Source organism: Alosa pseudoharengus, unplaced genomic scaffold, assembly GCF_046254945.1.
Source record: "Alosa pseudoharengus isolate Yale_2024_CS ecotype anadromous, Long Island Sound unplaced genomic scaffold, YU_APseudo_1.1 YU_APseudo_1.1_scf_4, whole genome shotgun sequence".
NCBI lineage: Eukaryota > Metazoa > Chordata > Actinopteri > Clupeiformes > Clupeidae > Alosa > Alosa pseudoharengus.
Window position 1 is genome coordinate 41,994,860 of NW_027468774.1, and position 14,466 is coordinate 42,009,325.

General features: G+C 41.8%; 1 protein-coding gene across 1 annotated transcript; it reads left to right on the plus strand.

The window, feature by feature from the left end:
* The first annotated feature begins 877 nt into the window (after window positions 1–877).
* Window positions 878–8,164, plus strand: angptl6 (angiopoietin-like 6). The gene is made up of 7 exons (XM_076266379.1): window positions 878–884; window positions 1,516–2,018; window positions 2,340–2,480; window positions 2,576–2,753; window positions 4,708–4,901; window positions 5,657–5,927; window positions 6,288–8,164. Exons 2-7 carry the CDS (start codon window positions 1,527–1,529, stop codon window positions 6,470–6,472), a joined length of 1,461 nt encoding a protein of 486 aa, XP_076122494.1. The 5' UTR covers window positions 878–884; window positions 1,516–1,526; the 3' UTR covers window positions 6,473–8,164.
* The last annotated feature ends 6,302 nt before the right edge of the window (window positions 8,165–14,466 follow it).

The window sequence follows — 14,466 nt, forward strand, 5'->3', positions numbered from 1 at the left end:
ACAAATTGCACAGCCGATATATTTTTTTCTTTTAAAAAATAAATATGTCGTTTTTACAGATTGTCATCCTCCAGGGGGTGCCTGAGCAGATAGTGGTCTTTCCACACAGGATAAGTAGGCCTATTGTAAACTGTGTGTTATTATAGATTTTCACCAATCAGCTGTATAGCCTAATAATGTACTAATTAGAATTCAATAGAACATGGGTAGTGTACATGACTCGATTATAATTATCATAAAAAATACTACACTGGGCTAACTTTAAATCATTCATTACACGACATTATCCATCTTAAGGCCACCTGGCTACTAAAATCTGCTGTTGAGTTATTAAAGGGCCATCAGAACCCTCACAGTTTTATTTACATTGAAATACTTAAATTACTGTCAGTCTAATGAATAGATGCAGTGTGAATTACTTTTTAGACTGATCTTAAAGTTCAGTTATTCAACCACAGACAAAGCGCAGGGAGGAGACTGGGGACTGGCCTGGGCTGATGTGGCCTGTGATGGGGGTGCACAGGGACACACCCCAGAGTTTGGGAGGTGGTGTCATCCGAATGGTTAGTAATTATGTGGGTCTTTGTGTACAAGGACTACAAGCAAGGAGGGGTCTAATTACTTTAAAGTCCCTGAGTGTGTGTCTCTGTAAACTAGCGGTGTGCAGTTTCTAAGGGTCACACTCACATGTACGTCTCTCTGAATGTTTCAACTGAACAGTTAAGAATTGGGATATAGGAAGGTAATTTCATACCGAAAGCTTCAAATAAGAGGCCAGAGTTAGTCAATGAAGTAGAAACTATTAAGAGAGAACGAAAACTCCAAGAAAGAAAGCTCCACCAAGACCTTCAAAGAGCTGATCTGTTGTAGCATCGAAGACTTTGGTAAGACAAAGATTTTTTTTGCAGCATTTTTATAATTTATTAAAATCTTTATTTGAAATGATTTTAGATAGATAGGAATGATTACATATATATTTTGGTGACTTTCCATGAACAGTTTGCAATTTACAGTTTTACAAAATTTTACAATTTCAGTGTGGGCCTACAATAGTTGAGATACTTTTACATTAGTAAAATGAAATAGACAAATTAGTTATTCTTCGTACAAGTGGGCAGTTATAGGATGATAATCACAATGTCTGATTCATAACTGCTTGACTTCTTATATTTTATAAATGCTGTGCAATACATTAAACCAGGCAGCTGTTTCCCAAGTTGTTATGTGTACCTTTGTCTTATTGTTGGAATTATGTTTACCATTGGTTGCCAGTGTTGATTTGCTAATTAACTGTTGGGAGAGAGGACATACTACTCTGTTTTCATCCCACTAAGTTACTGACATGGGACTATCTATTTTATAAACAATTATAAACGATATTAAGTAGTGTTTTTGTGTGAGATACTACATTTTGTTCTGTGCCTATCACCCACATTTCCATTGTACAGTTCTTAAAGCCATCCAACAAATGTCCTATAGCATAACATATCCTTTCTCCCTTTACATACTGAACAGTGGGCCAGCTCATGGAATGCCTGGTGTGCTTTGCCCTCTTGCTCCTGCTGGCCTTTAATGGACTAATGCCCAGTGCTGAGAGGCACAAGGAGGGACCTCACAGTGACCGTGCCCTGAAAGATGCAGCTCAGAAACGCTCGTCTCGCTCCTCGGACCTGAAGGCGGGCCGCTGCTCCTACACCTTCATCGTGCCCCAGCAGAAGCTGAAGGGCGCCCTGTGCGTCAGCCAGGAGTCCGTCGGTCGCGCCGCCAACCACTCAGAGGTGGTGTCGCTGCGGCAGGAGCTGAGCCGTCAGCAGGAGCAGCTGGAGAGGGTGCGTGCGCAGCTGGAGCAGGAGGGCGCCATGGCAACCGAGGTGCGGGCACTCCGGCGGGAAAGCGGTGCCATGAACGCCCGCATCGCCCAGCTCTACGCCGAGCTGCTGCATGAGATCACGCTCAAGAAGGGCCAGGACCTGGAGCAGCGGAGAGTGGAGAACCTGCTCCTCAACGCCACGTCTCAGGTACCCAGGGTCTGTCAAGGAGGGTGTGTCCCTTACCGAAGAGGTCTCTCACCTCTTCAGTTGACTTGCTTCTATAGATAGATAGATAGATACAGTAGATACGGTAGATAGATACTTTATTGATCCCGAGGGAAAGTTTAGGCATCCAGTTGCTTATACAACCATAAACAAAAACACAAATATACACATCTCACATACATACAAATCACTATATCACTTCTATAGAGGATGTTCTAAGACTGGACTTAGGCTACTGATGTATAAAACTTATGTTCTGTTCCTTTGCTATCTGATTAAGTTCATCTGTTCAAATGTCCCAAGGTGCTGCAGGTGACCAGCAGCTACAGAGAGCTGGAGAAGAAGTACGAGGCCCTAACCTCTATTATAAGCAACCAGAGCCATCTGCTAAAAGATCTGGAAAAACAGTGTCAACTCTGCAACAAACCCTCACAGACAGAAAAAGTGAGATTAAAAAGGAGTAATCGATTCATATTACAGATGAAATCAGAAATGTTTCTGTTCTATAAGAGATGAACTTGTGTCTTCGTTTTACACAGGAGAAGGCACCATCCTCTAGTTTCCCGTCCAGTCCGAAATCCAATGATGTCCAGAGAGACCAGAGTGCCCCGCCACCAAACTCCAAGTCTGTGCGGGGCGTCCAGGAAGTGGTCACAGCCTCACCTGCCCCCTCCACTGACTCCCCATTCATCAGCTTCCCCGTCACCAAGAGCCCAGGTAAGAGCCTGTAGTGTAGACCCAAGTAGCCTGACTGGGTAGTGTGGGAGCTTGGGTACTAATGAGATGAATAAGCCTTTAGGATTGCAGAACTGTGTCAGAGTCGCTCCCATGATGAACGGCACAGGCCTGGAGTGTCAGTGACCCTGTGTGTGTGTGTGTGTGTGTGTGTGTGTCTGTCTGTGTGTGTGTGTGTGTGTGGAGGGTTATCTCTCTGGGAATGCCTGAGCCATGTGTAAACAGTGCCAGATGTTCTCATTAGGGCTCCAAAAACACTGAGACTAATGTGAGATCCAGTGTGTGTGTGTGTACTACTCACAAACAAACACACACACACACACACACACACAGAGATAAAGACAAACACACACTACTCACACATACAAGCACAAACAGAATAAGAGATAAACACACTTTGTGTATATCTATCATTATCTCTCTCTCTCTCTCTGTCTCTGTGTGTGTGTGTGTGTGTGTGTGTGTGTGTGTAGTGTACACACTCACTCACTCGCTCAGACAAAACGGTAATGACAACCTGCCTGAAAGCAGCTTGTTTCAATCCTGAATTGTGAAGAAGTGCTCAGAAATGACAGGGCTCCTCGTGGATGGGGCTAATGCAAAGTGTTTCATCACAATTACAGTGAGGAGCAGCACTCAGATCACAAATGATAATGTTGTGTTACATTAGTCTTTGTGTGTGTGTGTGTACATGGGGGCCTAAGAATGTGTCATGTTGATGTAACATGTACTCTGTGACATTTGACTTTGGTCTTGATGGCTATGTTGAGGGATGCATGTATGTTCCTCAGATGTAAACAGATCTCCTAAGCTAAGTGATAAGTGTGTTTGTAGTGTGTGACCTTAATGCATTCTGGAATTCCAGTCCTTATCAATTGTTTCACTCCCCCACAGTTTCTACAGGGGTTTCTTCAGCACACGCACGCACGCACACACACACACACACACGCGCGCGCGCGCGCACAATGCAGACATACTGTCATACGCCTAACTATTTATTTGTGTGTGATTTATTGTCGTTTGGACTCATTGTCAGTCAATGTTAACTAGATGTACTGCAAAGTGGAACAAAATATGACCGCCACTTAGTCCAGCACATTCTCTCCACAAAAATAAATCATCTCCTACTCCAGACCCTACTCTTGCAACTTTTGTGTATGTAAATAATAATAATATGATAATAATAATAATATGAGTGTGTGCATAGTGTGTGTTTGTTTTTGTGTATTGTGTATTGAGTTCCACGGGTGCACATAAAAGGCGAGATTTTTAGGTGTGGACTGTGCTTCTGAGTGTGTTCGCTTGTGAGTCTGTATGAGGGGGTAATGGGGTGTGTGTGCGCGCGGGCGCGTGTGAGTGTGTGTGTGCACGCATGTATCTGCTTGCCTGCATGTGTGTATGTTTTTATTTGTGTGCACGTGTAGGTGTGTTTATGTGCGTGTGTGTATGTGTGCGTGGCAATATGCCCACCAGGTTTCATGAGGCCTGGTCTTTCAGTGTCTCGGGAATCTCTAACACAAATTTACAGAAGAAAAAATAAATAAATAAATAAATAAAAAGATGTGTTAATTTCGTCAGACGAGACGAGAGGAAATATGTTCATCAACAACCTTTTTTTTCATGACTAAGACGAGACGATGACGAGACGGCAGTAATGTCCTGAAACACTGACTAAGACTATCTTAAGATGCATTATTGTTGACGAAAAAAGACAAGACTAAAATGTTTTGCATGAAATAAAAACTAAGATAAAATCTCTCTTCATTTTCTTCTACAAAATGAGAAGACAGAATATCTAGCTGTTATGTTTTCAAAATATTCCGAATGAGTTCATACGCAACAGCTTTCCTGTAGGCTAAGCTGGCTAAGCTCCTTGTTTAGAAAAGTAGGAAAGATTTTCACCTGGCTGAGTACATTCTGCACTCCTCATGTTCAGGCCCGTGGCGGGACTGCCAGCATGTGCTGGAGTCCGGCGAGACCACCAGCGGCATCTACCTGCTGCGGCCGCAGGGCACCAACCTCCTGGTGCAGGCCTGGTGCGAGCAGAGCCGCGCCCAGGGGGGCTGGACCGTCATCCAGAGGAGGCAGGACGGCTCCGTCAACTTCTTCCGCACCTGGGAGTTTTACAAGGTGGGCCCCATTCCCTGGCATCACGGTTCATTTGACACATCAAAGAAAATATGCGGAGGCTTTTGTGCAAAGTGACTTACAATGATACATATTACATTAACAGTTCAAAGTGAAGAGTGAGTATAAGTAGCCAATAAAGAGTGAATCAGTAGTGCCCATTTGCTGTTATAAGTAGCCAATAAAGAGTGAATCAGTAGTGCCCATTTGCTGCTATATGAAGCCATGAAGAGTATACCTGTACTGCCATTTCAACAATGAATGCTTTCACACATAGTCATTATTTAGAGTCTACCTATAAGAGTCATATTGTGATGATCGGTAAATATACACAAACACAGTGTTTTCCATACATTGACTTATTTGTGGCGGCCCACCACAATATCAACATTGACACACAATGATTTTCCAGGTTGTACTAAATTGTGCTTAAATCTGGTTAGCATCATAACCACGCTGTGTTTGTTAAAAACTGTTGCATTCAAGTAAATTCTGCAAACCAACCACCACAAATGGAATTCAATTCTGTGGGAAACACTGTGAATAGAAATGGAATTTACTGAAATAATGGTTATACGTGTGAAAGTGTTACAGTAGGCCTATTGGCACAATTGCAAAGGTACAACGTTAGCAACATTTCATCTCGCAATACAACTCACTTCTTTGTGTAGTTGATTGCCTTGCTGAAAAGTGCTTCTCACGTTCACGTTGAAATCTGAATGTGAATGAATCCTCTCTGTTCTTTCCCTGGTGCTCAGCAAGGCTTTGGGAATCTGGACGGGGAGTACTGGCTGGGCCTGGAGCACCTCTACTGGCTTGCTGCACAGGCCACCTACAAGCTGAGGGTGGCCATGGAGGACTGGAAGGGGCGCCATGTGTTCGCCGAGTACGACAGCTTCCGCCTGGAGCCGGAGAGTGACTGGTACCGCCTGCGTCTGGGCAACTACAATGGCAATGCTGGGGACTCGCTCTCGTGGCACAGTAACAAAGCTTTTACCACTCATGACCGTGACAAAGATTCATATTTAGGTAATACATTTTCTTAGCATGCTTATACTCGTAATTCACTATCTGCATTTGTAGTTTTACTATGTGTGTTGTGGGTAGCATGTTTTATTTATTCAGGTTGACACTACATGGCTGCTATGGCACGGGTCTAACAACACCAATGTCATGGTTTTGATCTTCAAGGAGCACACATACAGATGACAATGTTTCTATATCGTTCTGTAAAATGGCTTGGGATTCAAATTCATTTTAATTTGTTAAAATGAATACATTTATGTAGTGGATGTTGTAGTAGTCTACCTTGCTTGTGAGCCACTTTGAGTAACACTAGATCAATTTGTAGTAGCTGAAGCAATCTTGTTTCTTCAATTGTTCTCCCAGGAAACTGTGCCCACTACCACAAAGGAGGCTGGTGGTACAACATGTGTGCCCACTCCAACCTGAACGGTGTGTGGTACAGGGGCGGGCACTACCGGAGCCGCTACCAGGACGGAGTCTACTGGCAAGAGTTCCACGGAGGCGCATACTCTCTCAAGAAGGTCACCATGATGATCAAACCCACTTAAATCAGTCAGGTCAACACCAAAGACACGCTGTGGTCACAGCTCTCACATGATGGACATATTGAGCACCAGGCGTCTCAGGTTTTTGGCGAGATTTTTAGGTGTGTACTGTCACTCAACAATGTGTGGACGAAACAGACACACTTTTTGTCCACACACCTGGGGGAAAAAAAGGTCCCAGCTTCAAGTGGACATTTTCCACTTAATGATGTGTGATTCTGAATATATATGAAAAATCACAATGAGAAAAGATAGGTTTTATAGTGATGTGTGTTCATCGACTGTTGATGAGTTCCTGAGCCAACCCCCACGCAGAGCAGTATGCTGTTTTATAAGGCGGTGCAGTATGTGAGGAGTTCTTGAGCCAACCCCCATGTAGAGCAGCAGAGGAGGACAAAGTACACAATTCACGCAGAGCAGTATGTTGTTTTAGAAAGCGATGCAGTATGTGATGAGTTCTTGAGCCAACCCACAGAGTAGCAGAGGAGTACACAATTCCCTTACTTAAGTGAAAGTATAGATACACCTTGTCAAATATTACTCCAATACAAGTGAAAGTATAGATACACCTTGTCAAATATTACTCCAATACAAGTGAAAGTATAGATACACCTTGTCAAATATTACTCCAATACAAGTGAAAGTTGGTAGCCTAAGTCAGATTTTTACTTAAGTTGAAGTACAGAAGTATTTGCTTTTAAAGTATTCAGAAGTACAAGTATTTGTCCTTTTTCATGTATTAATGTAATGTTTATTTGGTCAGGTATATCCTTTGGTCAGTCATAGGACTTGAACAGACCTTCAGTTCCTTACATCCAACAAAAATTTTTTGCCTATTTTCATAACTTTGCAACTGTTTAAATGGATGCAACAGTATAATTGAAATAATTAATCATTCTCTGTTCACAAATCTAAAACATTTTCAGCGCTAAATACAAAACCAGATAACTCAATTATGAGTAGTATCGGAACTCCCCCTATTACTGTCGCTCCCGTATTTCTGCCGTCTTGCGTGTATGTGTCACTTAATATCCATTTCTATAAAAACCAAGATGGCAGATTCCTAAAGAAACGCAAGCATCCACACCATAGGTGTATCTAAATTAGCTATGTACCAAAAATGACATTTTACCGTGACTCAAAGAGCTGTAAACAGTGTTGTAAGGCTGCGTGTACACATCCGCTTGGAGCTCCAGTGGATTTTAATATCATGGCGAGAATTCTCGGTCTAACCGCTCATGTGCCGTTGAAACGGCGTAAATAGGCGACCCATCAGGCCAGCACTATAACTCCGAGCGTGGTAAACAAAATTGGATATTTCAGGCAGTAAATGCTCCCGTTAAGAACCAAACCAGATTTTGTTCAAATCTACACACCTTTGGCTACTGAAAATGTAAGGTTAATTTAGCAAATGTTATTTTGAAGTGTTAAAAAACATCGTTGTTTTAGAATTTTCGAACAAAAGTGGTGATAATTGGGGGTGTTACAATAGATTATTTATCGTTTCATGATGTACGCTAAAGATCTAGCTATTTCATTTCATTCCAATTTCACAATTATCATGGAGGATAGCCTGGTTAAATACAGACCACTTCTCAAATCTCAATTGCAGGTTTGTCTGGGTTCACTTACTGTAGGCTATATGGAGGATGTTCTGATGAAGAATCTGTTGTCAACATCATTACCATAGGCAATTCAGCCAAGTTAAAATTAGACTATTGAAAAAACTTCAAGATGGTTTATCGCATTATTGCATTCAAAGAATCAAATGTGGTTAAAAGTAACGAGTACTCATGCTCATATTTCAAAAATAGTGGAGTCAAAAGTACAGTATTTTTCTTTCAAATGTAGTGGAGTAAAAGTCACAAGTTTCCAAAAAGATTAATACTCAAGTAAAGTATAGATACTCAAACATCAAACTTAAGTACAGTAATCAAGTAAATGTACTTAGTTACTGTCCACCCCTGCAGAGCAGTATGTTGTCTTTATAAAGCTATGCAGTATGTGCATAATCTGGACTTCTGCTTTGAGGCTCCAAAGTGCCAAATGGAATTGTTGGCAGTATGACAACTGTATTTCAAGTGAGGGGTGATGACTTGATTGTATCAGGGACTTAAGAAGGTTCTGTTCATGTGTTCAAATGTATGTTTCTTCAAAAAACAATAAGATGACTGTTGCTCTGAAAGTATATCTTATTAGTAATCCATGTTACCACATAAATGCTCAGAATGTATATTCTTTGTATCAACATGACAACTTACTATACATTTACTTATACTTTGCCCACACTAATTGTTCATAATGGAACCCCAGAATAAAACATTCTATATGTACAGTGCTACACTAGTGGTAAATAATGTTTAAGGTTTAATGTCTCAAGTCAAGTGAATGTTAATTATTATGACGTTTTAGTATTATTAGTATTATTTACTAATGAATATTAGTAAATAATACTAATAAAGTGATAGTCTGTAGTGGCAGCATGACTGTATGAGAACCAGTGTCACATACACACACACACATGCATTCACACGCATATACACAGCAGAATGACTATAAGAAGCCGTGTCAGTGGTGTGGTGCATTTAGAGTTCTGACTGCCCAAGGGTAGAAGCTGCATGTTCTTCAGTCTGTTTGTTTTGCCTCTGAGGTGATCTGAACCTTTTCCCTGAGGGCAGCATGCTAAACAAATGATGGATGGGGTGTTGCTACCTCGAGAGCAAGAGGTGAACCATGATAGATTGCATTGCTAGTCATGCATGGCATTGTTAGTCATGCATGGCATTTGTCACATATAACACCGCAGGTAGGCTAAGTAACATTGTAATTGATCATAACAATGAAGGACTTTATTTCCCATTAATAATATACTGTCTTTTATATTATTATATTGAAATTAGCCATACAGTAAGTGATGTGTTCAACCCTGGAAATGAGGCCATCTCTGAGTTTTGTAATATACTGCCACCTGTTGGTGACTAGAAACATTGCAACTGAACCAGCCACATGCGTCCAACACAGGGGTGGGCAAACTTTTTGGCTCAAGGGCCACATTGGGTTTTGAAAATTGGCCGGCGGGCCGCACAACAAACACCCCCCCCCCCCCCCCCCCCCCCACGACACACGCATAAAAAAAATATTTTTTTTATAGCCTATAATTTAGTATGAGAAGTATTTGCTTTAAAATATGAATTGCTTAAAAATACTGCTAATTTTATGCTGTTTAACAAATGTATAAATTGTGCACTGTCGCTTTAAGACAGTCGCTTTAATTCACGTTTATTTCTCAATTATCTTCTGCCTGCTCCGCTATGGCTAGTGCTGTACATACGGCTGGGCCCTCTCACAGTTTTTAAATGGTCAGTAGTGGGAACTACTGTTGCCTTCATGATTTCCTTTTAAAACTTTCTTATAAGGAGATATCAATTATCAACAATCACAAGCCAGCTGGAACCTGCGGCTCTCTCTCCCTCTCGTGAGTGCAGACGCGTTCCCAATTAAATGGATTGCATAATGTTCACGTTAGATCTGCTGCAAAGGAGATAACTAAGAGTTAACTTAGTTTAACATGATGTTATCTCTATTTAACATGATGTTTTGACATTGACATTGTAAACGTTATCTAAGGAGAGTGAAAAGCAGTTTGCAGTAAAGCTAACCAACGTCGTCTCTATCGCAGGAAAAATATAGCGAGCAGCCTGATAACTAAATGAAATGCTCGGCGGGCCGGATGAAAGTGCTTGGCGGGCCGGATCCGGCCCGCGGGCCGCAGTTTGCCCACCCCTGGTCCAACACAATACAGAGGGTGGAAGGACATTGGAGAGAGGGAGTATTGGAAATGCAGAATGACTGTATAAGAAGCAGTGTCAGTGGTGTGATGCATTTAGAGTTCTGACTGCCCAAGGGTAGAAGCTGTTCTTCAGTCTGTTTGTTTTGCCTCTGAGGTGATCTGAACCTTTTCCCTGAGGGCAGCATGCTAAACAAATTATGGTTGGGGTGTTGCTACCTCGAGAGCAAGAGGTGAACCATGACAGATTGCATTGCTAGTCATGCATGGCATTGTTAGTCATGCATGGCATTTGTCACATATAACACCGCAGGTAGGCTAAGTAACATTGTAATTGATCATAACAATGAAGGACTTTATTTCCCATTAATAATATACTGTCTTTTATATTATTATATTGAAATTAGCCATACAGTAAGTGATGTGTTCAACCCTGGAAATGAGGCCATCTCTGAGTTTTGTAATATACTGCCACCTGTTGGTGACTAGAAACATTGCAACTGAACAAGCCACATGCGTCCAACACAATACAGAGGGTGGAAGGACATTGGAGAGAGGGAGTATTGGAAATGCCCTAGCAAGAGCGCTGTATAGCGGTATGAGTGATGGGACTAAAGTGACTGTTTAGAAACACCACCCCACTAAAACTATGGAACCATTAGCCTACTCATTACTAAACTGAATGTATGCATCAATCAATGGAACCTGATGGAGCACTAGCATAGAAATTTCATTTTTGATATTAAAAATAAACAGTTTCATAAACAGTTTGAATTCTATGGACTGTAGGCCTATAGCCTTCACTTTAGCATGACCTCTAATCTCCTTTGTATGGCTTCAGTATCAGACAGAACTGGTAACAAGTTTTATTTTAAAACACAGCTCAGTTCATACTAAAGAAGGGAAGGTTTACAGAGCACTCTATTCAGTGAAGTTTCTGATGAAATAGGTGTGGGTTTATTGTGACTTTCAGCTGTTGCTAGGTTGGTGTGGTTGGGCTTAACAAACCAAACAAGTGAATTTCCGTTTCGTGTCTTGTTCTTCTGTGGTATTGGAAAGGAAGTGACAGCCTAAGTATGTGTCATGTCCACATTCTAATTATGATGCATGCTCGTGGTCCAGGACAGTAGCTTCTATACCTACCACGCACTTCCATTTTTTCCCTCCGCTACCTTTTTCTTCAACCACATCCTATCACACTTTGACTAGTACTTATAATGTCAGCACTCTCTAGTAGTAGTATTGACAGATGCAGTAGTAATTCCTAGCAAAGGTCTCCCATGCACTGTAGCTTGAATGCTATTCTCTTGCTGTAGGTCGCTTAGGATAAAAGTGTCTGCTAAATGAAATAAATCTTAAGTATGTAGTAGAATGTGAAGATGTTCTTAATATCTTGGAACCACAATAGACAATAAACTCAGTTTTTCACCATCACACAAAAAACAATCAGAGACTGTCAGTCCAAAGCAAATTACAACTTTTATATTATATATCTCTGTGTGGTTATATATATAATTATGCATACTGTATACACACAACACACTATATTGCCAAACGTATTGGGTCACCTGCCTTGACTCGCATATAAACTGAAGTGACATCCCATTCTTAATCCATAGGGTTTAATATGATGTCGGTCCACCCTTTGCAGCTCTAGCAGCTTCAACTCTTTTAGGAAGGCTTTCCACAAGGTTTAGAAGTGTGTTTATGGGAATATTTGACCATTCTTCCAGAAGCGCATTTGTGAGGCCACACACTAATGTTAGAGGGCAATTCCATGGAAAATTACATTTTTTGTAACATCCATAACGCCAATAAATGTGATGTTATGGTATGATGTGAATGATTACATGAAATTTGAGCATTTGCTACTTTTGGCTGAATGTAAATGAGAAAAAATGCACAAAAAATTTATGTTATCATTCACATCATACAAATGCCAAGGCATTTCACTGGCGTTATGGATGTGACAAAAAGTCCATTTTCCGTGGAATTGCCCTAGACGAGAAGGCCTGGCTCTCAGTGTCCGCTCTTCATCCCAAAGGTAGAACACCTAGGGTTGAGGTCAGGAGGTTGTGCAGGCCAGTGTGTGTGTGTGTGTGTGTGCGCGCGCGTCTGCTTGCCTATGTGTGTGTGTGAGTTTTATGTGTCTGTGTGAGTGTGTGTATATGCGCTTGTGAGTGTGTGTGTGTGTGTGTGTATGCGTGCATGCGTGTGTGTGTGTTTATGTGTGTGTGTGTGTGTGTGTGTTTATGTGTTTATGTGTGTGTGTGTGTGTGTTTATGTGTGTGTGTGTGTGTGTGTGTATGTGTGTGTGTGTGTGTTTATGTGTGTGTGTGTGTGTGTGTGTGTATGTGTGTGTGTGTGTGTGTGTGTGTTTATGTGTGTTCCTGCATGTGTGTGCATATATCTTTATGTGTGTGTTTGCGTGTGTTCATGTGTGTGTGCGCACACACACTAAATGTACACATATATTAATTTATTGTATGGTCCCCCATGAACGGAATTCCATGACTTGGCATGCATTCAGAGGGTGACCTAATGATCCTACTCTGAACCTGTCAGCCAAAGATACCTGGGATTACAATGCCTTTTTGCTTTTTCATTTTTAACTAAGTGGCGCTATACCGGTACATCAAAGGAGTAGATATGGGATGGGTTGATATGGCCCCTAGAGGCCAACATACCAAAACAAATGGGTCATCCTAGGCGCTACAGTTCTCGATATATTCACAGAAAACTGTGTCCGGCCATCTACAGGCCAGTTGGTGTACAGTCAAATGTACACATATTAATTTATTGTGTGGCCCCCCCATGAACGGATTTCCACGAAACTTGGCATGCATTCAGAGGGTGTCATAATGATCCTACACCTCCAATGTTGGGCAGTTTTGTCGTTGACACAACATTACTGAAGAATAAAAAATAAAAAAATCCGGAAGAAAAAAAAAACTCAGACTAAACCTATATGACCACCGCTTGGCTGACTTCGCCAGAAACAGAGCAGAACTGCACTAACTCTTGTGACCAACTGTAAGCCACACGATTGCAACAAAAGTGGCAGAGCCGTGAGAGCTGTCAAGCTGAACGTTGGGTTACCAGAAGTGCGTAAAACAAAAGATGGCGCGGACGTGTGCAGCCTCTAACAGAAAACAGCACACACCTGTAAGTTGGGCAGGAGGCAGACACCCAGTGCTGCCATGCTCTCAGCTATATCACAAGCTGCTTTCAGACATAGGTGTAAGTCCGCATGTTCTGCGGATATCAAGCGGTTTGGCCGTATATCTGAACAACATAGCCGGACATTTGGGACTCCGAACTTAGCCGGCTCTTACACTACTCCCCTTCTAGTATTTCCGATGGACAATTATGTAAATGAACTCATGTCTGAACGAAGCGAAGAACATGCAGAGATTCTGTTCATGTGCATGTTCAACCACGTTCAACTTATTCAACCACACAGAGATTCTGTTCATGTCCATCAGTGTCGTTCACACATAATGTCCGTATGTAAGCATCATATCTGAATCAGCCGAAGGGTCGGACATCCGTTTGACAATGATCCTGCAGAGGACATCTCTGAAAGCAGCTATAGCCATCAGTCTACATCACAGTCTATTTCACTGAAGAGCAATACCCTGTGTCCACAGCTGCCCCTCTCCCATACTTGGAATCCTGAAGTCTGATCACACTGCACGGTCAGTCAGGACTCTCTCCACACTGCCATTTGAAAACCTGGGTGTTAGCTTTTAAAGGCTTCACATTTAAGATCTGTCAGACAAGTGGAAAAGAATGCTGAACACCACTTCTGAGGCAACCATTCTGTGACACAAGCATCATCTTGCATCAGGAAGATAGACACCCACAAAACCTATATCTTAAGACCAGGGCTGAACTTCAGTGAAAGCAATTTATACTTAATTTATTACAAACCACAATCCATGCACTTGTAAGAGGTGGAATGAAACATTTTACTTTAGTGTGTTTATCTACCTCTGCATCTTTGTGTGGTTTTTGTTCCATTCTGTCGTTCTGCTCTCTGATGAACTGCCTTGCAGACATATGAAAGTTCTATCATGTGATTCATTTACATACAGCCTTCCCTTCTAACATTGATACAGTATGTCATTCTTAAAGTAAAGACTTCATGGCAACTAAGCACACAGCAGGAAGCCCCAGCACGGTCATGCTCCACAGCTACTCTTCATAG